Source organism: Haliaeetus albicilla, chromosome 3, assembly GCF_947461875.1.
Source record: "Haliaeetus albicilla chromosome 3, bHalAlb1.1, whole genome shotgun sequence".
NCBI lineage: Eukaryota > Metazoa > Chordata > Aves > Accipitriformes > Accipitridae > Haliaeetus > Haliaeetus albicilla.
In genome coordinates, this window is record NC_091485.1 from 76,467,606 (window position 1) to 76,491,434 (window position 23,829).

The following is a 23,829-nucleotide window of genomic DNA, read 5'->3' on the forward strand; positions in this document are numbered from 1 at the left end:
TTTCCCAAGGGTCATCCAAATTCACCCAGCACAAATCCAGGCCTCAAGAGTGTGTCTGGTTGGATGGCCAGCGGTCTGGTGCTCAACCTCCTGTAAGCCTGGCAAAACCATACTATCCCAATACAGACATGGGGATTTTTTGAGACGGCTTCGCATGAGTGCCCTAAGGTGCCAAGACCTCTTCTGGGAAAATATTTCAGCACCAACAACACAGGTTGGTGTATTTTTTCCTTCCAGCACATGACTCAAGCCCTTCACTTGCCCAAACAAAGGCTTGGGTACAGTAATGCCCATCTGGCCATGCCTCTGATGCAATCTCCCCATCAGCACACTCCCAGCACCACTCTCCAGCCCTAACAAGAAATAGTCTCAGTGAAGCAGAAATGAAAGCTAGAATATGCAGAAAAGGAAGGAGGAAAGGAAGGAGGAAAGGAAGGAGGAAAGGAAGGAGGAAAGGAAGGAGGAAAGGAAGGAGGAAAGGAAGGAGGAAAGGAAGGAGGAAAGGAAGGAGGAAAGGAAGGAGGAAAGGAAGGAGGAAAGGAAGGAGGAAAGGAAGGAGGAAAGGAAGGAGGAAAGGAAGGAGGAAAGGAAGGAGGAAAGGAAGGAGAGACAAAGTTTGATTTCCTAACAGGGGTTCAGCATTGGCCTCTGTGTCCCCATTCCATAACCTGAAGGGCACTGACATAAAAGGGCTCAGCTTCCTTGCCCACAGGGACCATCACTGCCCAAGGCATCTCCCCTGTCCTGTGCAGAGGCAAAGGCAGAGAAAGGGCTGCAGAAAGCATCGGATCCCTCATCCAACCACCTTCCCACTCCACAACTATTCATCTGCACCAGCCTTTAGGCGTGCCACACATTTCTCTGAAGGAAAAGAGTTTGCAACAGGCAGCAAGGGAATCCTTGAGAAAACACAACACCCTCTTCTGCTCACTACCTCAGACAGAAAGCTGCATAGAGCCAGACTTGCAGCCCTTCAAATGCACACCACCTTTTGCCAAGACCTTCCTCACTAAAGGTGACTCCATGCACCAGGAACGAGGGTGTGCAGGAAACCTCATGGCCACAACCATGCTCAGGCAGGAGAGTAGGCACAAGGGCCCCAGCACAAACAAGCACTGCTTACCTGAGGAACAAACCGCAAAACATCCAGAAGCCACATTGAGGCAGACCACATACCAGCCAGCGACTCATCTGTCCCACTGAACTTCTCCAAACAGATGAGTTGCTACTTCACACAACAGCCAGTCCCCTGCATGGCTGTCCTGCAGAGCCCTTATGCATCTGTCGCATCACTCCGGTCACACGAGTTGTCCCACCAGTCTCAGGTTGTCCCGTGATGCCATAGTTCTGTGACCTGGCATAGGCCTCTTGCTTCTCCTGCTTACTTCCCAGGCTGTGCACTTTTGCCTACAGGCACCTCAAGTCAATTCTCTTCTGACTCCATCTTTGTCCTTCCAAAGAGTTCTCTTCCTCCCATCACCTCAGCCCATGCACTGATGACCCCAGCCTCTGCTTCGTCATTTACCTGCCAGCTACAGACATCATTCCCAACAGAACCAGCTTACAGCCCTCCTTACCCGGTTTTACAGTGCTATGGAATGGTTGAGGATGGAAGGAACCGCTGGAGCTCATCTGTTCTGACCCCTCTGCTCAAGCAGGGCCACCTACAGCTGGTTGCCCAGCTCAGTGTCATCTGCAAACCTGCTGAGGGTACGCTCTGCCCCATCACCCAGATCATTAATGAAGATGTTGAACAGGAGTACTGTGCTCAGCTCTGGGGGCCCCAGCATAAGGAAGACATGGACCTGCTGAAGAGTGGATCCAGAGAAGGCCACGAAGATGATCAGGAGCTGGAGCACCTCCCCTTTAAGGACAGGCTGAGAGAGCTGGGGTTCATCCTGGAGAAGAGAAGGCTCTGGGGAGACCTTATAGCAGCCTTCCAGTGCCTAAAGGGGTCCTACAGGAAAGATGGGGAGGGACTCTTTATCAGGGATTGTAGTGATAGGACAAGGGGTAACAGTTTTAAACTGAAAGAGAGTAGGTTTAGGTTTGATATTAGGAAGAAATTCTTTACTGTGAGGGTGGTGAGGAAGAGGGTGCCCAGAGAAGTTGTGGATACCCTCTCCCTGGAAGTGTTCAAGGCCAGGCTGGATGGGGCTTTGAGCAACCTGTTCTAGTGGAAGGTGTCCTGCCCATGACAGGGGGTTTGGCACTGAACGATCCTTAAAGTCCCTTCCAACCCAAACCATTCTATGATTCTATGATTTGATGCAGAATTGACGCCTGGGGTACACCTCTAATTACTGGCCTCAGAATAGACCCCAGGTTGAGGCGTTCAGCTGGTTTTCAATCCACCTTGCTGTCTGATGAGGCCACATTTTATCAGCTTCTCTATGAAGATCTTCTGAGACAGTGCCAAAAGCCTTACTGATGTCTAGGCAGACAATATCTACTGCTCTCCCCTCATCTACCAAGCCAGTCATTTCATCATAGAAGGTTATCAGGTTGGTTAAGCATGACTTCCCCTTAGTGAAGCCATGCTGACTACTCCTGGAGGCTTTCTTGTCCTTCATTTGCCTGGCAATGGTTTCCAGGATTAGCTGCTCCACCACCTTCCCAGGGATCCAGGTGAGGCTGACTGGCCTGCAGTTCCTTGGGTCCTCCTTCCTGCCCTTCTTCAAGAAAGGAGCAATTATTTGCTTTCCTCCAGTCCTCAGGCAGCTCCCCCACTCCCCAGGATCCTTCAAACATTATTGAGTGGCCTCATAATGACATCAGCCAGCGACATCAGCACTCATGGGTACTTCTCATCATGGCCCATGGATTTATGTAAGTCTGTTTTGCTCAAGTATTGTCTAACCTCATCCCCTTTTACTCAGGGTAAGGCTTCCTTGCTCCTGACTTGCCCCCTGGTCTCTAGGGCCTGATGTGGAGGTGAAGGCAGCGCTCAGTACCTCCACCTTTTCCATGATCTGGGGCAGCAGGGTCCCTGCCCCAGCCAGCATTTTCCCTAGTCCCCCTCATTCTGCACTTAGAGAAGCCCTTCCTGTTGCCTTTGACATCCCTCAATGTTTGTAAGCCTGTGGATAAAAGCGCTCTCTTACCTCATTGTGTCACACGCATCCCATCTCTCCTCAAAGAGCGCCGGTCAGCTCCCGCCACACAGCCGAGCCCAGACAGGCTCTCTCCGACAAGCAGGATCAGCTCTAACAGCACAATCCCAGCGCCCTGGCTGCCACACACACATCCCGCCAACGAGGCCACGGCCACCCCAGCACCGAGGCTGGTGGCACGGCATTGCCACAGCAGCCCCGCATGGCACAGGGACCGGCTCTGGGCTCCTCGGCATCCCATGTCAGTCCCCACCTCAGCGCCATGGCCGCTGCCTTCCCTCACCACAGCCAAGCTCCCCCTCAGCCACCCCCCTCAGCGACCAGCCAATCAGGAGGCAGCTAACATCCTCACAGTCAAGGGGCACCTAACAACCTGCCAATCAGGGGGCGGCTAACAACCTGACAATGGGGGGCGGCTGACTGGCACCAGCTGCGGGAGAAGCCTCTGGAAGCTTCCAGAAGGCGCCTGTCAGGACCCCAGAATCAACAATTCCGGTACAATAAACAGATAATCTTCACCAAATGGCCCCCAAAACAACTGCTGGGAGGGGTGGGGGGTGAATGAGGGAACGAATGAGTAGAAATGCCACCGAAAACCAAACCAAACACCTCACAAGAAAGTAGTTAGGGGACTCAGAGGGGTAAGAGGGCAGGAAAATGCCCCGATTAAATAACACCCTCCAAAAAAACCAACAGCGATCAATAAATACCTCAACAGACCCTGCAAGCAACTGCTGGGGAAGGAAAAATAACCGGCCGAAGATACAAAACCCCCACGTGTCCTCCTGCTTTAAGTAAATATTTAAAACCCCACCGGAATAAATGCCAACAAGCAAACCACCCTGCAAAGCCCTACTGGGGGAAAAAAGCTGCCAAAAGACGATGAATAAACACCTGGTTAGAAAGCCCTGCCTAAGCGAATCATCCATTGAGCCCACAAAAAACTGCCAAAAATAGAGGGGAAAGAGAGGAAAGAATCAATTAAAAAAAATTGAGGAAAAAAATGGCAAGGAAACACCAAACACAACCTGTGAAAAAAGGAGGGGGAGACGACACAAAGATAAAATGCTGCTAAAAAATGCTGATAACAGCAACAACAAAACCCAAAACACTCGAAACCAAACATCTGTCCTGCTGGGTGCTATAGACCCCTCAGCACAGATGTCCTGCACCCATCGCATGTCTCATCCGCAGGGTCCTTGGACCCACTATGTGGGGTCTCATCATCTTTCTTCTTCACTGAGGCATCCCAAAGCCACTGCCCCGCCACTTTCGGCATCCACATCACCTTTCTTCTGTGCTGCAAGGTCCTTGGGACACGCATGCAGGGTCACCTGTCGTAGTCTCCCCTTGCTGTGGTCCCCAGCCCAACCACCCTGCGGTCCTCATGAAACCATCTTCCCTCACTGTGGGGTCCCAAGGCCACCCCCACAGGGTCCTATATCCTTGTCCCCACCTTGAGGTGAGGTTCTGGGGCAACCAATGCGGGGTGCCCAGGTCACCACCCCCCTTGACCGTAGGGTCCCCAACTGACCCATGTGGGAGGTCCATGGGCCACTTTACCCCTATCTGTATGTTCCCCACTCGATCTATGTGGGGTTTCCCAAAATACTGCCCCACCTTTTTGTGGAGTCCAGCACCCACCTCAGCTGCATCTGGGATGCCTTGCATTTATCAGACCTTTCCACTGCCCACATGGCCACAACAACCTCAGGCTTGCAGCCCCATGCAGCGTGCTCACCTCCAGTTCCCCTCTGCAACGTCCTCTTGTGCAGCAAACACGGTGATGGTGGCAGTGAGTCACAAGGCACCAGGGATTGTGCAGTTTTCTCAGCTGCCCCTTACTCTGAGCAGACATAACCCAAGATCCTGAGCATGCTGTGAGGGTCGTCACATCTTTGAACATCTTTGAGGCCCCTTGGTGGACCACATGGATGGCAGGACACCCTGGACCTCCCCAGTCCCTCTCCCTTGTCCCACCATGGGCACATCTTTTTGCAGTTTGCATCCCACCTTGGTTTGGGCTTGGGGTAAGCAAGCTGGGTCCAGAAGAGGTAAAGCCCATCAGGATAAAGCCAGGATCTGGGTGCGGGGACACACAGACATGAATTGACCGCACTGGGCTACATTTAGCTCTGACGGGGTAGATCTGGGCACCACGAGGATGCTCCTTCTGAACCCTCCTCGGCAGGGAGCAGCAGTCCCGTTGGCCATGTTAGAGACGGAGAAAGCTGTCCCTGTGCTTGCCTTCAAGGGCATGCCCACATCTTCATGTCCCTGCAGCCCCTGGCTGATCCCAGAGCCTCCCTCTCCCAGGGCATGCAGAACATTTCGCCACTGCGTGTGACAAGGAGATGTGGATAAATGTAATTGGGGTGGAGCAACAGGGGAGGGGGGGTTGATGCTGCTGCAGCTTTTGCAAATCTACCTTGATGGAAGGGTGTGTTTATTTTTTTCATTGCTTCTCTTGTTTAATCATTGGGGGTTTGAGAGATGTTTCAAGCTTAAAAATATTAAAACATAATAGTCTTCTGTTTCCATGGCAACAGAAACAGCAGGTATTCACAGGCTTGAGATGTTGGCATCTTGCATTCGTCACAAGGTTTAAAAGACAGAGCAATTTGCTTCAAGGTTCCCAGGAAGCACCACACGGAGAGAAGGGAGGCTGTGGCCTGGAAGGGACAAGCAGAGGTCAAAGCCCAGTCCCAGGGCTCGGGGCTGTGAGCTTGGGGGACCTGCAGCTTGCAGGGAGCTGGGGCTCTGGCACTGGTTTCCATGCTTTCTGCCCATGTAGGTGGCTGTGACTGACGGCCCGGGCACTGGGGGGAGGCAGGGATCTCTGGGATATCGTGTAGGAGACCAGGACCATCCTGGGACCGACAGCACCTCTCTGCCATTCTGCCCCACAAAGGCAGTGCCAGGCATTGCAGCTACGTGGGGACAGTCATGTCCCTGCAGTTACTTTCCCCATCCCCAGGAAGGCTGATCTCCAAAGTCATCCTGCAGACGTGCCAGGGCCATCCAGCCCGAATACCAGGAGCAGGCAGGTACAGACTGCCTGAGCTTGGCCCACCTCTCTTGCTTATGCATATTCATAGACTCATAAAATCATAGAATATTTGGGGTTGGAAGGGACCTTTAAAGGTCATCTAGTCCAACCCCGCCCTGCAATGAGCAGGGACGTCTTCAACATCTTTAATGTTGATTGCCAGTGACTGGGTGGGTGCTTCTCCCATGACACCCACTGCTCTAGCCATCCCAAGTGATGCTGAGGCACCATCCCAGATGTCCCTCTGCAGAAACCCTGAGCACAGGGCTGGGAGTGTAAGCAGGACCCCAAGCCTCATCTTCTCCCCAGATGTGTCCTAGTTTCTCAGCTACTGTACATGCCTCTGGCCTTCCCCTCCCTTCCCCTCACTTTCTGGGCCCACCACCGTCCTGTACCGGGGTTTCAAATCCTCTTGCCTCAGGTAATGAGCACATCTTGGGCAGTGTCTCCATGCCACCCAGCATGCTGGGTGCTTTACAGCTAGTCTGAACCGACGGCTCCATGCTTCCCATCTCCATCGCATCAGATTTTGGTGTCCTCAGCTAGGCTGCTTGCCTGCCCTACCCAGTGCAGGCAGCCTTGTGCTCTTCAGAGCTCATTGCTTTACCTGCAAGCCCCAGGGAGGTATTGATGCATCTGTTCTTCCTCAGTAATTCAACTTTTTGTGGAGAATGAACAAGGGGGTTTTTTTTAAAGTAAAATTCTAAGAACTGCCATTCCCTGGGCACCTAAAGTGTGTTTGATCATGTTCAGGTGACACTGCAGGGACCGAAGGTACGTTTTTTAAGTAATTACAGGAGAGCTTTAAAATTCAACACAGTTCTCACTGTTCAAAATGTGTCCACATACTCACATTTCCCTTGGATGGCGTGCAGGTCACCTGCATCTTTCATTGTGACTGTGTCCCCAGGCGTGTGCTGTTTGCTGCAAAGCTCCAGCATCTGGAGTTGTGGGAAGCCAATACATCTCCTGCTTTCAGCCTGCAAAATAAAGACAGATAAAAAGTGGTAATCAAAACTTACAAAATAGGACCCATATTTTCTTGCTTTTTAGATAAAACCCCACTATTTGAGGAAGAGGGGCAAAATGTTTTATGACGAGGGTGGTGAAACACCAGACCAGGTTTGCCCAGAGAGGTGGTTGATGCCCGATCCCTGGAAACATTCCAGGTCAGGTTGGACGGGGCTCTGAGCAACCTGATCTAGTTGAAGATGTCCCTGATCATTGCAGGGGAGTGGTCTAGATGACCTTTAAAGGTCCGTTCCAACCCAAGCCATCCTGCAATTCTATGAATATCTGATGACTGTCCATGTTCAGTCTTTCTGCTTCATAATCAGACACCCTTCTTTAGAAACCTCTTTCATTCCTTAATGGGTCAAGGGTGTACCTGTGTGTGTCCAGGCTGTTTGTGCGTGCATCAGTGGCACATTGCTCTCCACTGCATTGACCCCAGAGCTGCTCAATCATCTCTGTTTCCAGTGTGACATCCCCCCAGCCCACTCTGGGGGACCCAGTTTCCCAGGTTGGACATGGTCTGTGGACTGGGGTGGCCTCTACTGGCCTTAGCAGAAGGTGACTCCCAGCACTGCCCCTTCTCTGCCAGGACCTTGCATGGAGCACAATCAATCTCCTGCCATGCACAGTCGCTCTGCAAACACACAGCAAGGCCAACAGTGCTGGGTAGACACAGCAAAGTGTGCCGCAGGGCTTTGGACCCGCTCCAGCACTGGAAAGCTGGCTCTTTGGAACCGCAGCAGTGTTGGTGCGCAGGGTGCAGAACGACCTCGACTGCAGGCTGGTCCAGTTCAACATCTTCATTAATGATCTGGGTGATGGGGCAGAGCGTACCCTCAGCAGGTTTGCAGATGACACTGAGCTGGGAGGACTGGTTGTTACACCAGAGGGTCGTGCTGCCATCCAGAGGGACCTCACCAGTCTGGAGAAATGGGCTGATGGGAACCTCGTGCAGCTCAAGAAGGGGAAGTGCAAAGTGCTGTACTGGGGAGGAACAACCCCAGGCAGCAGGACATGCTGGGGGTCACCCGGCTGGAAAGCAGGTCTGCAGAAAAGGCTCTGGGGGTCCTGGTGGACACCGAGTTGAACATGAGGCAGCAATGCCCCATTGCAGCAAAGCAAGCTAACGGTGTCCTTGATTGCATTGGGAGGAGCATTGCCAGCAGATCTCAGCACTGGTGAGGCCACACCTGGAGTACTGTGTCCATGATGGGCTCCCCAGTGCAAGAGAGACATGGACGTGCTAGAGAGAGTCCAGCGTTGGGCCACGAGAATGCTGAAGGGACTGGAGCATCTCTCATCCAAGGAAAGGCTGAGAGAGCTGGGACTGCTCAGCCTGGAGAAGAGAAGGCTCAGGGGGATCTCATCAATGTCTCTCAAGCACCTGAAGGGAGGGGGCATAGAGGAGAGAGCCAGGGTCTCTCCAGTGGTGCCCAGTGCCAGGACCAGAGGCCATAAGCACAAGCCGAAACATAGGAGGTTCCCTCTGAACCTCAGGAAACACTGTTTTACTGTGAGGGTGACAAGCAGTGGCACAGGCTGCCCGGAGAGGCTGCGGAGCTGTCTGGACACAGTCCTGGGCAACCAGCTGTAGGTGGCCCTGCTTGAGCAGACGGGTCAGACCAGATGAGCTCCAGAGGTCCCTTCCAACCTCAACCATTCTGTGATCCTTTGAGTTCTTAGCAAGTGGCTGCTGGGAGCACAGCACGTCCCCTGAGTGGCCATCTCCAACTCTGGCTGCTCCCTCTTGGTTGTCAATTGCCCATGTTTGGGTGTGGGACACAGAGGTCCCCTCTTCAGCTGGAGGTAGGTGGCAGGGGGGAAGAAGCAGCGAGAAGAGCCAAAAGGGAAATTTCTGGTCACCCCACAGACTCACCTCATGGACCAGCTACAGGGATGCTGGTGAAGCCCCTTCCCCGATGCCTGCGAGACCCATCAGAAAGTGTGAGACCGGCTTGTTGGAAAAAGTAGAGTTGAAGGAGAAACGATGTTCTCTGTGAGACCTGCCATGGGAAAGATCTGCTGAGCCATGCTAGGCAGAGAAACCTGCTCGAAGCCAGGGGAGCAAGGTGGGCTCAGGGAGACTCAGTCTGTGGCCATCCAGCTCCTAACTACAATGCAAGTTTTGAGCTGGTACCCAGAGCAACGAGTGGCACAGTGACACAATTCCGTCCCTCCAAACCATTTACCTTCTCTATCCTTTTTCTAACAAAGCACGGCTGTAGAGATCAAACTAAATCAAAAGTAGGTTGTGCAACACGCCACGGGTCAGCAATCCTGGAGCAGGGGTCAACCCTGGCTGGGGACAACTGGACTAAACCCTCTGCCCATCCCTGCCCTTTAGGCCTGGGCTTTCCCCGCTGCCTCGTTAGGAAGAAAACCAACATTGCAGGTGGGCTTGTGAGATCATCACCTACATCATGGTGGTGTTATCCTTCCCCAGGGATGCAAGCAGGAACATGGAGAAGAGCAGCTCCACCACTGACATGACTAACAGACACCAGCTCGTGTCTGCCGGGAGTCCCTGTCCCCTCCGGAGCACAGATCAGCCTACCCTGGGACGAGTGACGGCCAGGGTTAGTCAGGGACACGCGCCTTCACGTCACCGGGTCCTAGATCAATGCTGCAGCTGACGCACCGGTTGCTGCTCACACGCTGCAGCTGGTCAGAGGAGAAGACATCCCTGCCCGCACCAGGCTCTGCTCTACTGTCCCAAGGTTTTGGGTGGGGGTCACGGGGCTGCGCTTGACCCTCAGCTCCAAAGGGGTTGGGGACAAGGGTCCTGGTCAACTTTGTGGCCCAGGAATGGAAGGAATGACGTTGGGTGGGGAGAAGCCCTAAATCCTGCTGGCCTTCAAGTGTGGTTTCCTTGCACGGTCTGCCAAGCCCATGCTGGTCCTCCAAGGAACAGCAGTGGCTGCCTCTCCCCTGCAAACTGGTGGAGACTGGGGCAGAGCCTGGGGTAACTGGAGCTGACCCAGTCACAGCTGAGGTCAGTCCATGCTTCGGTGCCTGGACGCCACCATGTTGCCAAAGCACTGGAGGTGGGAGATGGAGCCCACGCTCCCAGGAGCCAGGGGTGATGCCTCAAGGTTTGGATGTGGAGTGAGCGTTGGCAGCACCCCTGGGTGCTAAACCCCTCGCAGACATCCTAATTCCTCCTGCAGCAGACAGCCCACTCAGGAGGTGATGTGAGGAGGACTTCCCTGCGCACAAGGGGTGTGCTGATGGGGTGCTTGGACACAAGGTGACCCCACTGAAGCAAGTAAAGCTGTCATTTGAGAGCGGACATACCATAAAAGTGCTCCATGGTCCGTCCCATCACACACACGTTCATGTTGAGCTCATCCAGGCACATGGTCCAGGGCTGGTTTTAATCCAGCTCCTATACCAGATCTCTTCTGAGGTTGCGGTGAAGAGCACATGGACCAAATCACCTTGGTTTCCAGCTGCCTCTGTCCGGGATCACATCTCTCCTTGGCATAAGCAAAGATGATGGCAATGGTCTTTCTTGGATCAGGGTGCCCAGGGGGAAGGAGGTAACTGCTCTTTTATTCTGTATAAATCAGATGAAATTGAAAAAATCTAGTAACAATAGCCCCAAACTAAATGTTCGGGGGAAAAAAAAATCCAAAAGAGTAACGTCAGTCTGAATCAGCGGGAGAAAGAATCCACCAGGAAAACACCAAAAAGGGGATAACTCACCATTTCCCAGGCTCTGACCTGCACTGTGCACATCTCAAAGGAGCTTGGAGGAGAAAACGTGACGTTCTTGGGTGTTTCTGCTCCAAAAAGCCACCGGTTGAACGTCAACAAGCTGTTACAGCTGTGGCAAAGAACATTAGAGGAGCAGCGAGGAGCCCCGGGCACCCCTGCGCCGAAGACGCCGGCGCCAACGCCATCCTGGTGAGACAACCAGGACAGTCGGCCAAATTCCTTCAAGTTTGCAAGTTACACTGGGGCTGGAAAGGTAAATAAAAGGTTTTGTGAGTGGTTTCGTACCGTGACTGAACTTGCCCCCTCCTGACAAATTGAAACCAATGAACTGCTTCTCCCAACTCCTTTAGTCATGCCATCCCCAGAAGAGTTGGGCTTGGGGCAGAAGCTGCTCCAAGTTCTCCTCGTGTCCTCAACTTGAGTGTCAACCCCGACCCGGTGTCCCCCATTGAATGTGTGTGTCCCCCCACCACCATTTTGGGCTTCATCCTTGGGGTGCTCAGGCCATTGGGGTGCCCCCCCCCGCCCATGAAGCAGGGAGAAGCGCCGAGGGGCATGGCGGTGAGGAAACCCCCGTCTGACGGAGCAGGAGGGACGAGGTGATGGGAAGCGAGGTGAAACCAGGGCGGTGAGAGGAAGAGTTTAGAGCGGAGGGGACAAATTGCAGCGGGGGGGGACACCCCTCCCACTCCCCCAAATTGGGGAGACCGTGCAGGCTGGCATGGCCCCAAGGGGCTGGTGTGTCCCCTCCCTCCCTGGTCTGGGGTCCCAGTCCATCCCAGTGACCCTAGGGAGGGACTGGGTACATGGACACGGGTGGAGGTCGAAAAGGGGGGAATACAGGTAATGGCGGCTGTAGGGAGGGGGCGGGGGGGTTTACGCATGCGCGCAGCGGGGTTAGCGGTAAGGCGCATGCGCGCCCCCGCCCCGCGCGCATGCGCGCTGCCGAACTACCGCTCCCATCAGCCCTCGACGCTCGCCCCGCCCCTCCGCCCCCTTTTTGGGGGGGAGGAGGCGTGGCTTCAAAGGGGCGGGACGCGAACTTGAGGCGGAGGTTGAGCGGGAGGGGGCGTGGCGGATCGGCGGGAGGCCCCTCCCCCTCCGCCTCTCCCTATTGGCGGCGCCGCCGTTGTCGCTGGTGACGGCGGGACGCGGCGGGGCCGCGGCGCGAGCCCTGGTCCCCTCAGTCAGCGGCGGGGCGGCCGTGAGGGGAAAAACCGTACGGGGGTGGGGGGGGGGGAAGAAGAGATCGGTCCTTCGGTCGCCCACCCGGTAGCCCACCGGGGTCATGGGAGGCCGAACCGGGGCCGAGGCCGCCGCCGAGCGGTAGGGCCGCCGGGAATATGGCGGAGAGGTGAGAACCGGCACCGCGGGGTGGGGTTTTTTGGGGGGGGGGAGGCGTCTGAGGGGGCCTGAGGGCTGAAGTGGGGGTTTTGGGGCTTCACCCCCTCTATTAAGGGGGACAGACCCCCTCTCAGCGCCTTTGGCCCCCCCGGGGGCGCTGAGAGGGGGTCTGTCCCCCCTTTTTGTTAGGGGGGGGGTGTCTTCCCTCTCCCCCCCCACTCCATATAGGGGTTATTGGGGTGCCCCCACCTCCTTAAGGTGCCCTGAGGGGTGTTTGCCCCCCCTTGGGGTGTATCTGTGCCCCTTTTTGGGGAGAGGGTGTTTTTTCCCCTCTTTTTCTGGTCCTTCGGGGGGGGGAGGGCTGTTAGCACCACCTCGATTTATTTGGGGGGGGGGGGGCATGCCCACCTGCTCTGCGTGGTGTAGGTTTGGATTCTAACCCCACCCGGCTCTCTGTGGGTGCGTGGGGTGGGGGTGAATCCCTGCCCCACTCTGCACCCACACCCCCCCCGACTTTTGGTGCATGGGGTGGGGGCTGGATGCACCCACTTGGTTCCCTGTGGTTGCAGTGGGGAGATGGGGGGGCTGGATCCCACCCTGCTCCCTATGGAGGGGCTGGATCCCACCCTGCTCCCCGTGGGGGGGTTATGGAGGGGCTCGATCCTACCCTGCTCCTTATGGAGGGGCTGGATCCCACCCTGCTCCCCGTGGGGGGGGTTATGGAGGGGCTGGATCCCACCCTGCTCCCCGTGCGGGGGGGTTATGGAGGGGCTGGATCCCACCCTGCTCCCCGTGGGGGGGGGTTATGGAGGGGCTGGATCCCACCCTGCTCCCCGTGGGGGGGGGTTATGGAGGGGCTGGATCCCACCCTGCTCCCCGTGGGGGGGGGTTATGGAGGGGCTGGATCCCACCCTGCTCCCCGTGGGGGGGGGTTATGGAGGGGCTGGATCCCACCCTGCTCCCCGTGGGGGGGGTTATGGAGGGGCTGGATCCCACCCTGCTCCCTGTAGAGGGGTTATGGATTGGGCTGGATCCCATCCTGCTCCCTGTGATGGGGAGTTATGGGGTGGGGGGCACTGGATCCAACCCCATCCTGCTCCCTGTGGATGCTCTGTGTGGGGGGTTATGGATTGGACTGGATCCCACCCCCTGGGATGCAGCCGGGGGAAGTATTTTTATGGAGGTGTAAGGTGTGGCAGGGCGCAGGGGGGTGCGTGGGGGGGACACACACAGGGTGGCATGCGAGTGGGTGTGGATGCAGGGATGCGCTGGGGAAGGGGTGCGGGCAGGGATCGGGGTACCTGCAGGGGGTGGGGGGGCTGCAGCGGGGTGCACAGAGGTTTGGGGGGGGGAATGCTCTGGTCTTGAAGGGGGGAGAAATGGCTGAATTGTGGTGTTTGTGCTGGAATGGGGGTTATTTATTTCACATGTGTGGTGGATGGTGAGCTGCCGGTTGGGGTTTTTTTTGGGGGGGGGGGGTTCCCTCTCTGTGCTGCTCTGCTGCTTCCCCAGACCTGCATTCTCCAGCTGCAAAAACTGCAGGATGGGATTTTTTTTTTTTTTCCCCTTCCTTCCTTGGCGATAGCAGTTTAATCAACCCTTGAGTGACCTCTACAGATAAACCCGCAGCTGCTGTGCTCCAGTACCTCACCTGGCACATGCAGCTGGGTGGGCTTAAGGGAGGGGGGAGAAAAACCCAAAACGTTTTTAAAAGAAAAGTAATGAAATTGGGGAGCTCGATGTGAGCTCTCGGGTACCTACAAGCAGCAGGTGGCTTGGACAGGGGTGTGCCTCTGGCTGAGTGTATCTGGACCGGTCTTAAGCAAGATGTGACACTGTGTTTCATGCTGTCAGGCCGGTGTCGGTGGCCGTGCCGTTGCTGCTACCATCCATGGATGGTTGGTTGATCTCCTCCATGAAGTGTCTGCCCAGGCAGTAGCTGCAGCTGAATGTTAATATACCACATGATCGTTAAAAACAGCGTGATTGCACCTTGCTGCAAATCTGTTTCCTTCATTTGCAGCAACGTTGGGAGCTGATTTCTTTGGTGCTAGGGGGAACCAACACCCTCGTGATTCCATCATCTGGCTGCTGCAAACTGTCTCGCTGCTGACTTTGGGAGGGGGCGGGGGGGAACGAGACTAACAGTATTTGGTGCTTGTGGATGTGAATTAGTCTGTGGATGTGAGATGTTGGCTTATGCTTGCAAGATGTGATCTTGTGTTCGTTAATAAATGCCTCTTGTAGTTCTGTTACTGAGTATTGTTCCGTGCCGTACACCTCTATTTTTTTTTGGAAGGGAGAAGCTATGTATTTCTTCCCCATCGCTTAGGATGGGTGCAAGAGGGAGGGCTCAAGGCATCTAGCGGTGTTACCCTTCCTCCAGTCAAAGAGAAGCACAGACGTCTCCCACGGCGTTTTGTAGATCCTCGCCCATCAGCAACCAGTAACTTCTTTTTCGGTGTGTCTTGGCCGGTACGTACACTCAGCTGATCAGGGGCTATCCTCCCCGCTAAAATTCGGATTAATCAAACTCTGCGCTGGAGTTTGAATCGCTGATGGCAGCGCACCTCATTCCACCAGTACCTGGGAGGGCTTTCAAGTCTAAATTACTCTTTAATGTTAATCCCAATGACTTGAGTTATGCTAATACCCCTGGGACAGATAATTTCAGTGCTCTTCCTTTGGGAAGAAAGGCATATGTCGAGGCCCTCGATCTCTAGGGAAGTCTTTGCTCTGATGCTAAAGGAGCCGCTGACGGGGAATTTCCCACCAAAATCTAGGCTTGCTGTATTCTTCCTGCTGCAGATCAAGACAAATCAAGGTCTAGCCTGTCTGCGAGCCAGATGTCTTCATGGAGCTCCCTTCCAAAGGAGCCAGAGATGGGCTCAAAGGAGCTTTTTCAACGAGGCTGCTAGCAAGATTTGTCAGTGGCTTAAAAAGAGGGGAGGGAGGGAACTTGCTGTCCTCCTGGTAAAATTAATATTGCTGATACAAAGGTGCCTGAGAAGTGCTCGCAGCTGAATTTCTGTGATTTATTGTTAACTTCATTTGAGGAGCCTGTAACTGTAATTCCTGGGTATACTCTACATGGCTTAAATTAGGTCATTAACTATCCTAATAAGAGAAGCAGAAATGCCATAGTCTCCTGTAACCTGCAGCTCTGACGGAGAGAGGGAGAGAGAGAGAGAGGAGATGCAGCCAGTTGGCCAAGAGCCCAGAGCTTCATAGCTTGCAGCTGAATAAAAGGTGGGTGAATAGATGCAGGAGGATAAATGTGGTTAAATTGGGTGCCAGCTGTGTCTTTGCTGGGAGGGTCCCGCTGCTGCGTGCTGTGGGACTTGCTGCCGGGGTGTTGCGTTGCGGTGGTGGGAGTGAGGAGGGGTCAGAGGATCATAGAATCATTTAGGTTGGAAAAAGACCCTTAAGATCGTTGAGTCCAACTGTAAAAGGTTGGAAGGAGAGGGAGACTGATGAAGTCTGGGCTGTTGAAGGTTGTCCAAATCCTGACCGACGTTGCATTTCGCAAAGGATTTTTCTGATACCCGTGACGATGAGTGTGTGGTTGATGGGTGTGTGGGTTTTATTTTGTTTTTGGGGATTATCTTTTTTTTGCTGCTGCCGTTCTGTTGGGACAGGAGCCACTTTCTACCCTGGTTGCAACCACCGACTGGTTTTTATGGTTAGTCCTAGACAGCTGCTGCAGCTGTTATGTTTAACAGTGATGCTAGGCGTACTCTGGACCAGCTTTACGAACATTAATGAAGGTATGTTTAGGTACGCTAACGAACCAGGCAACATAAGAGCAGCGAGTTGATACAGGTTGTGTGGATGACAGGGCCAGCTTTTTATTCTGATTTCAAAGTAAATCCCTTCTGCCTCATTCTTCCTAGCGTATACTGGGCATTGTGGATGCGTGATTGTGGGTTATAACTACATGAGTGGTAAGAGAACATCTTCCTGAAGCAGGAATATAGGACCTAGACCTGATGGTTGAGAGAGCTTCTCCAACCTATCAACTAGCTGTAGGGTTTACAGACATTTTAGATAACGTAGTTGAATCCCAGATCCTGTCCAAAATAATAATAATTTTAAAAAAAAAAAAGGTATTTTATGGAATGCCTGGCTTCTGAAAAATGGGGAAATAACAGCTGCGCATGCATCGTTGGTCTGACATCAGACCTCCTGGGCATGTGTTGTCAAACAGCCCTGCGCAAGAGCAGAGCCACTTGGGAGCACGGTGCTGCTGACTGTAGATCTGGTGCGTGTTTGTTTTGCTTGCCTGTTTACAGAGCTGCTCCTCCACCTCTTTAATATTAAAAAAAACTGGTAAAATCTGGGACAATCCCAGCAGCCTGTCTGTATCTAACTCTGTCTTTAGAGCTGGGGCTTTCAGCAGTTGAAAGCTGCCTGATTGCCTGTAGTTGTGATATCTACAACTCGTTTCTCAGTTAGGACTCTTGAGTCTCCAAAATCCTTAAGCCAGTTCTGGCAATGTCGTAGAATCATAGACTGCTTTGGGTTGGAAGGGACCTTAAAGATCATCTAGTTCCAACCCCCCCGCCATGGGCAGGGACACCTTCCACTAGACCAGGTTGCTCAAAGCCCCATCCAACCTGGCCTTGAACATTTCCAGGGAGGGATAAGCGACGTCCAGGTTGCGTGTTGGGTGCTTCCTGACAGACTGAACTTTGCTGTGAAACCTTTTTTTCTAGAGAAATGATGGAGTCTTGTTTGTTGAAATATTTCAGCTTAGACTGGACAAAGCATGAGTAAATCTTGTCATGTGGACCAATGTGACCCTTCTTTAGCAGGAAGGTGGAGGGGGCCTGTTGCATCATGAGGGTCCTCTCTAAGGATAAGCCTGATGCTCTCGGGTAGAGTTCCAGGGAAGGAGTTATCTGGACTTTGTGCTTGTTTAAAGCTTTGTGAGGAGCTGTCCCGGAGGATTAGGTGAATCCACAATTTTGTACCTCGATTTGAAGGTGACCTACTTTGGTCTTGATCAGGTCCTTAAGCTGCATGTCATCAGCTTCTGCCACCACATGGGGGTTGTCATCTGGGAAGTGTTTGTGGGGTTGAAGGCTTGAGCTGTAGAAAGGTGCAGCGTGTTGGTGTGGACAACTTCCCCACACATACAAAGTAACTACTTTAGATAGTGAACTAGGAGCAGCTTCCTAAATCCCTGTTCCAGCAATAATGTCCTATTGTGGCTTCTGGCCACTGACCTGACCATTAGTCCTCCTGGGTCAGTCTGCTCTGACTCCTCAATCTGCATCTAGGTTGGTGAAGCTGAAGGTCCAGGGCGAGTTTTTCTGGGTAGGTTTCTAGGTAAACTATAATCTAGATAGCAGACATTGTGTCTCATGAGTAGGTATCTTGGTTTAAGACCGGTTCGGGCAAGGCTCAAGTCCTCAAACCATTCTGGCAATCATATTAAGACCAAAGACTTGTGGTGTGTTGTTCCTCTTCTGAAAGATGAAAGTTTTAGCAACTCATCTCTAGTAACTTGTGAATATACATGTTTTAAAAAAAACAGCCAAACAAAAACCCTACCCAACAACCTTTAAACAAAAACCCACAAACCGAAACAAAACCACTAAACACAACTGAGAAGTCTCTAGGGACTGGACTGATTCCAGGAGTTAAATTTACGCATAATGCGGTGGGGCTGCAAGTTCCCTGACGGTGCGGCAGAGCCATGGAGGGGTCTGGCTCCTGGGGGGTGGATCATAAATCATCAGGTGTAGTATTTTTAGGCTTGACTGTAGCCACTGCCAGCGTACAGCAGTGTTTTTACGGCATGCCTATTTGGACATGTTTGCCCCAGATAATAAATATCAGTAAGAACTTCATTTTGGTTGCTGATTAAGATCACTGCAAATGTTACGATGACCTCTTCCCTCCAGTACCTCTAAAAAATAATTTCTTGTTCCTGTCTTCAGCAGCCATGCTCTCCCTCCTGCATTTTTGCTTCAGTGATTATTTCCTTACATGCTCTAGATAACGCATTGAACCTAGACCTTTCCTCTTCCTCCTCTGTCTCTTCTCAAAAATAAACATTTCTGCTGTAATACTTTTCTTTTTTTCACTTTGCAACTAATCCAGGCTGGCTATTTCTAATTCCAGTTGCCAAGAAGCAAGCGAGGGATAAATGTACTCCAGGTGCTGAGGGGAAGAAGTGGAGCACTCTCTAGATAGCATCTGCACTGTGCCCTTGGAATTAGTCATTACTCCTTAAATTGCTCACAGGAACCCCCAAAGCTGGTTTTCTCGGTTTACCAGCTCCTGGCTAGCAGTGAAAGAACCACATTGTGCTGTTACAATGGGAGGTGCCTCGTTTCTCAAATTCTTCAGCCCTCACTGTTTCTCTGGCCTTAATAGATCTGGTGATTGCATTTATTTTCTTCCTCTTGCTGCTGGGACTGCTCCTGCCCTTTAAGCATTCTCACAAGCAGCTCTGCAAGAGGCAGTCCTGATGGATGCCCAATTTTTAGGGAGCCAAATACGTCGCTCTGACTTCTGGTACTGTCCCAGCTGATTGGCAGGCAACTGGCTGTCCTCATCTCTGCGCTCTCAAATGAAGAAAAAAAAGACTGTTTTCAAATTGTTAAAGTATTTTTAAACAATAAATGGGAAGGAGGTGGAAATGGACAGAGAGGGCTCGTTAACTGTGACGTGTAGTAACCCAGTGGTGTAATTCAGAGAGCAGAAACCACTATTCCTGCAGTGAAAGATGTGGAAATTTTTGATGTTGATTAACATCTCATAAAACTTGCAGCAAATGAGGCCTGAAATAGACTGTCAGAGGGAGAAGGCTTTGCTTATTGTATTTTACAGACAGCGTGATCCTAGAAGGTTTTGTTCCTGGATTGAACGTTGACGGGAAGTTACGTTTCTAGTATGGAGCAGAGCTTTTTGACTTCTGGCTAGTGTTAAAGTTTGCTTGTTAGTGCTGACTTTCTAAAACACAGTTTGACAGGGAAGAAAGCCCTTGCTGGAAGGGAGGGAGGGGTGTAAGGAACAGGGGGTTAGTGGTAGCTGGGCTGGAATGTGGCATAGAGGAAGGATGCCTGGGGGCTGGCCGGTGTCACGGCCACCGGTGACTTAGCCAGCCTTGAATCAGTTGATACCTGACCTAAAGGTGGCTTGCAGGTTGCTCTTCTCTTATAGTGCTGTGCGTAGGGGCTGGGGGTTATAAATTAGAGTAAAAACCTCAGAAATGTTGGAGTAAAATGTAGCATTGCATGCCAAAACTTAGCATTTCTGACCTCACTGTAGGATGGGCATATTCTGCATCTGTGTATATAGAATCATAGAATGGGTTGGGTTGGAAGGGACCTTAAAGATCATCCAGTTGCAACCCCCCTGCCATGGGCAGGGACACCTTCCACTAGACCAGGTTGCTCAAAGCCTCGTCCACCCTGGCCCTGAACACTTCCAGGGATGGGGCATCCACAACCTCTCTGGGCAACGTGCTCCAGTGCCTCACCACCCTCAATGTAGAGAATTTCTTCCTTATATCTAATCTAAATCTGCCCTCTTTCAGTTTAAAATCATTACCCCTTGTCCTATCACTACACACCCTTGCAAAAAGTCCCTCTCTGGCTTTCTTGTATGCCCCTTTAGGTACTGGAAGGCTGCTATAAGGTCTCCCTGGAGCCTTCTCTTCTCCAGGCTGAACAACCCCAACACTGTTCCCATTCTACAGATGGGAAGGGAAGAGACCTCAATGTGTCAAAAGTCGTGCAATAAAATAACACTGGCGTCTGGGATCTCAGCTCTCTGGGCCATGACTGGTTTTGACCATGCAGTCTCCTTCTTCTTTACCACTGAGAAGTATAGAAAAATCTCTGAATTGAAGCTAGGTGCCTTCCTTATGGTGTAGCCCTTACAGAAAACACATGTGTCTGGTCCATTTGTGCTCTTGTCAGATGCACGCGGTTTCTGGGCTGCCTCTTCCCGAGGTGATGACATTTCTCTGTCTGCCTCGTTGCATTTTTATTGATCTTCCCTCTCTGCTCTGTGCTCTGCTTGAATGTAAATGACTTCCACGGGCAACGTGTTTGGAAACCCAAGCTTTTTACCATCCAGAAACGTTACTTACTCTACGAATTGAAGCTATAGTATTATGATTTTTATTGATCTTTCTGTAGCGCTTCTTGCAAGCCTGAGAGCACTTCACACACACAGTTGGGAGAGATCATTGCATTAGATGGAAAAGTGCAATCGCTTATTGACTGCAATGTGGCATTTTCCTTTCTAGAAGAGAAGGATGGACAATAGGGTGTGTTTAAATAACGGTGGAATTTAGGTTACTAGAGTCAACCCACGGTCTGTCTGGGATGTTTAGACAAATAGTCCCTCTTTGAAGTCTAAATCCTTTAAAAGACTACAAATGAAACAGCAACACGCTGTCCCTGGCAGCGTGCTAGGATGCAGAGCTACACGTGGACTTGAAAGGGAGAATGCTGTTTCTTGAAGAGCCTGTCTTGCTTCCTTTTGGTATGCTAGGGTTGGGTTTTTTTGGTGTCCGTCTGTTAAATTACTCACATTGAGGAACGCAACTCAAGCTGGCCAAGCAGCACACTGAGCACACACGCAACGCTATGCAGGATATACGGGTGTATCATCGGTTTTTATTGGTAATTAAGCTGTCTCTTAAGTACTTTCTGAATCCTGTTGCTGACCTGAAGTTGGCTTTCTGGATGCTGTTGTTCTGCTTCGTAAGCTTCTTTGCTCCCTTTAATCTAACGTGTGCATCTGTGAATCCACGTCCCCTCAAAGGCAGGGACAGGAGAAATCCTGTAGAGCCTTCCCCGTGTGCTTGGTGCACTGCGGCGGCTGAGGCTTTAAAAAAAAATATATATAACAAAAACACAAACGCCTCTTACTCTGGCAACTTTTAATGTGGTCAGGAACATTTGGGAAGAATTAGGGGGAAAAAAAAACCCCAAAACAACAAACCATCAGTCAGAAAAATCACTGTTTGGAGCAGAGGAGTTGAGGCATTTGTGTGCACGCATCTCTGACCAGATCAGCAGGCTCTCGGCGAGCCTTGTGGTTTTCATCCACTTCCCAGAAAAGAAGTGGGATTTGGGTGAAATGAGCACGGAGGAGGTTGCTCGCTGAGACTGCTGGACTCTGATTTCCTTGCTTTGCATCTGCTTGACTAAGCATGACCTCTGCTACTTGCTGCTTGGGGTTTTTTTTGGAGTTGAGATCATGTTTCAGCCCTCGCTGGAGTTAAATCCAGTGGTTGTATGGAGAAGGGAGCAGGTTGGCTCCCCACAGTCCCTGGCAGCCTGCTCTGCTGTGGGTATTGCAAAAAGGGAGCATGGGGAGGAGAACAAGAGGTTGCTCAAGTCACAGTAGGTACCTCGGGCTTCTGGTGGTTGTGTCTCAAGGACATCTGCAGTGCTGGCAGCTCAGCACCTAAAGGAGCCGTCCACACAGCAAGCTTTCTTTTTAACGCAGTTTTCCTTTCCAAGGTAGGAAGGAGACTGAGGTCGGAGCGATTTGAGACCCATCCCCTTTGCGACATCCCCGGTGGGTTTCTTGCCTTTCTCCTTCATGGCAATAGATCTCAATGCTTACTTGAAAGGCGACGCTTCCTCTGCCTCTCCAGTTCCTAAGAAACCTTCCCTTCAACTTTTTGACCTCTACCTACGGCCTGCTCTGGGAAATAAGAGCGGGCATATCTTCATATGCCAATTTACATGCAGGATTGGTATCAAAGCACTGGGATTGTTAGAGCTCAGGTTTTTGTTGTTTGTGTTTGTTTTTTTCCTCTGCATGGCTTTGGGGAGAGCAGGAAGGTGCTTCTTTCCTTCCTTGCACTAGGCAGGACTTGCCATTTAGAATCACAGAATGGTCTGGGTTGAAAGGGACCTTCAAAGACCATCTAGTCAACCCCCCCTGCCATGAGCAAGGACATCTTCGACTAGATCGGGTTGCTCAGAGCTCTGTCCAACCTGACCTGGAATGTTTCCAGGGATGGGGCATCGACGACCTCTCTGGGCAAACCTGGTCCAGTGTTTCACCACCCTCATCGTAACAAATTTCTTCCTTAGATCTAGTCTGAATCTCCCCTCTTTGAGTTTAAAAGCGTTACCCTTTGTCCTATCATTACAAGCCCTGCTAAAAAGTCTGTCCCCATCTTTCTTATAAGCCCCTTATAATTATTGAAAGGCGACAATTTAGAGGGATCTCCATCCAGAGTTACACACTGGGACTGGACGAGCAGCAGCCACCGAAGGTCTGTTTCTGGAGAAGGCTGCAGGCAGACGTTCGCTCTCTGTGCGCTCCCAGCTGGCTCGATGATGCTCTAGCTCGGATGCAGAAGTGGCACAGCACGGACAGTGAGGTGCTGGGCCTCCCTGGGGCTTCCTGACGCAGGCTGTGCTGTGCGTGGATGGGAAATTCGGCTCGCTGGATCACAGCAGGCTCAGCTGGGGTGGAGGGCTTGCAGTCTCCTGCGCGGATGATGCGAGGACCGGAGGAGCTTGCGTCATGATGAGTGTGTTCCTAATTGAGAGTGGCTTGATGAAATTGAGCAGTGGGGTAGCAAAAGCATACAGGAAGCTCTTTATTTTTATTTTTTTAATTCCAGATTAAAAGGACTTTCACTACGCCCCCTGCCCCACCCGAGGCTGCAGAGAGCGTTCGGTTCCCTGCTTCCACCTTCTGTGCCATTTTCAAGAGATGCTGTTGAATCTGTCAGAGCTCCCAACAGCACTGCTGTAAGGCTGTAAGGAAAAATTGCAAATGAATACATCAACACTGCTTTCATTTAGAAGCCTTTTCTTTTCCCCTTCTAGTTCTGCATATCTAACATCTTCTGAATGTCACCTTGAGGAATCTGTATTGTAGTGTGGCTGTTCAGTGCAGTGGATCGTATGTGTGGAAGTAGGTGGAGCACGTGCTTGAAAAATGTCCCCGTGTCTGTCCCCCCATCCCCTCCATCCCTGTCCCCCCATCCCCCCCCCCAAAAAAAAACCAACAGCAGTTTAGAGAACACCTTCGCACATTTTCTTAGATGTTTCTTTTTTTTTTTTTTTTTCCTTTAAAAAGGAAGTTCTCTAGGTTTTTGTTCAAGGTAAGTAATGTGCCTAGAACTTCAAACCATGACAAGTGCCTCTGCAGTCATTATTTTTCTGTCAAACTTGAGCTTGCCTAAGCAATGCACCTTTCTTCTTCAGTCAGTAGGGAGAACTTGCGTGGACAGGGTTTGTGATCACAAACAGAAGTGGGAGTAAGTTCTGTAAGAAGAGAAGACTTGCTCTGAACGTATTGATCAGGGTTTGAAAGCCACCTGGATTGAGAAGGCACAATGCCTGCCTTACTCAAAATATGTTCTAACATGGGATGGGCTTCCAAGCTGAGGCAAGACTCCTGACAAAAGGAGCTTTTTTATGAATTGTCTTAACAGTGTCAAAAAGTAGGTTCTTGTACCGGAGGATGACAACAGTCAACCTTGTTCCGAGGCATGACTTTACTACTTAAAGCAGAGCACAGAATGAGGTTGAGGAGGGCTTGTGTGGAGAAGGCTATAGGAGGAACATAGGATAATGCAGTGGGGGGAAACCAGGG

The 23,829-nt window shown here is 51.8% G+C and overlaps 1 protein-coding gene across 1 annotated transcript in view; it reads left to right on the top strand.

Moving 5' to 3' along the window:
• Positions 1 to 12,139: 12,139 nt before the first annotated feature.
• Positions 12,140 to 23,829, top strand: part of ARHGAP39 (Rho GTPase activating protein 39) — a 150,183-nt gene continuing 138,493 nt past the window's right edge. Inside the window, exon 1 of the mRNA XM_069780199.1 lies at positions 12,140 to 12,247. Coding sequence (XP_069636300.1) covers positions 12,237 to 12,247 — 11 coding nt within the window. The 5' untranslated portion in view covers positions 12,140 to 12,236. The remainder of the gene's footprint in view (positions 12,248 to 23,829) is intronic.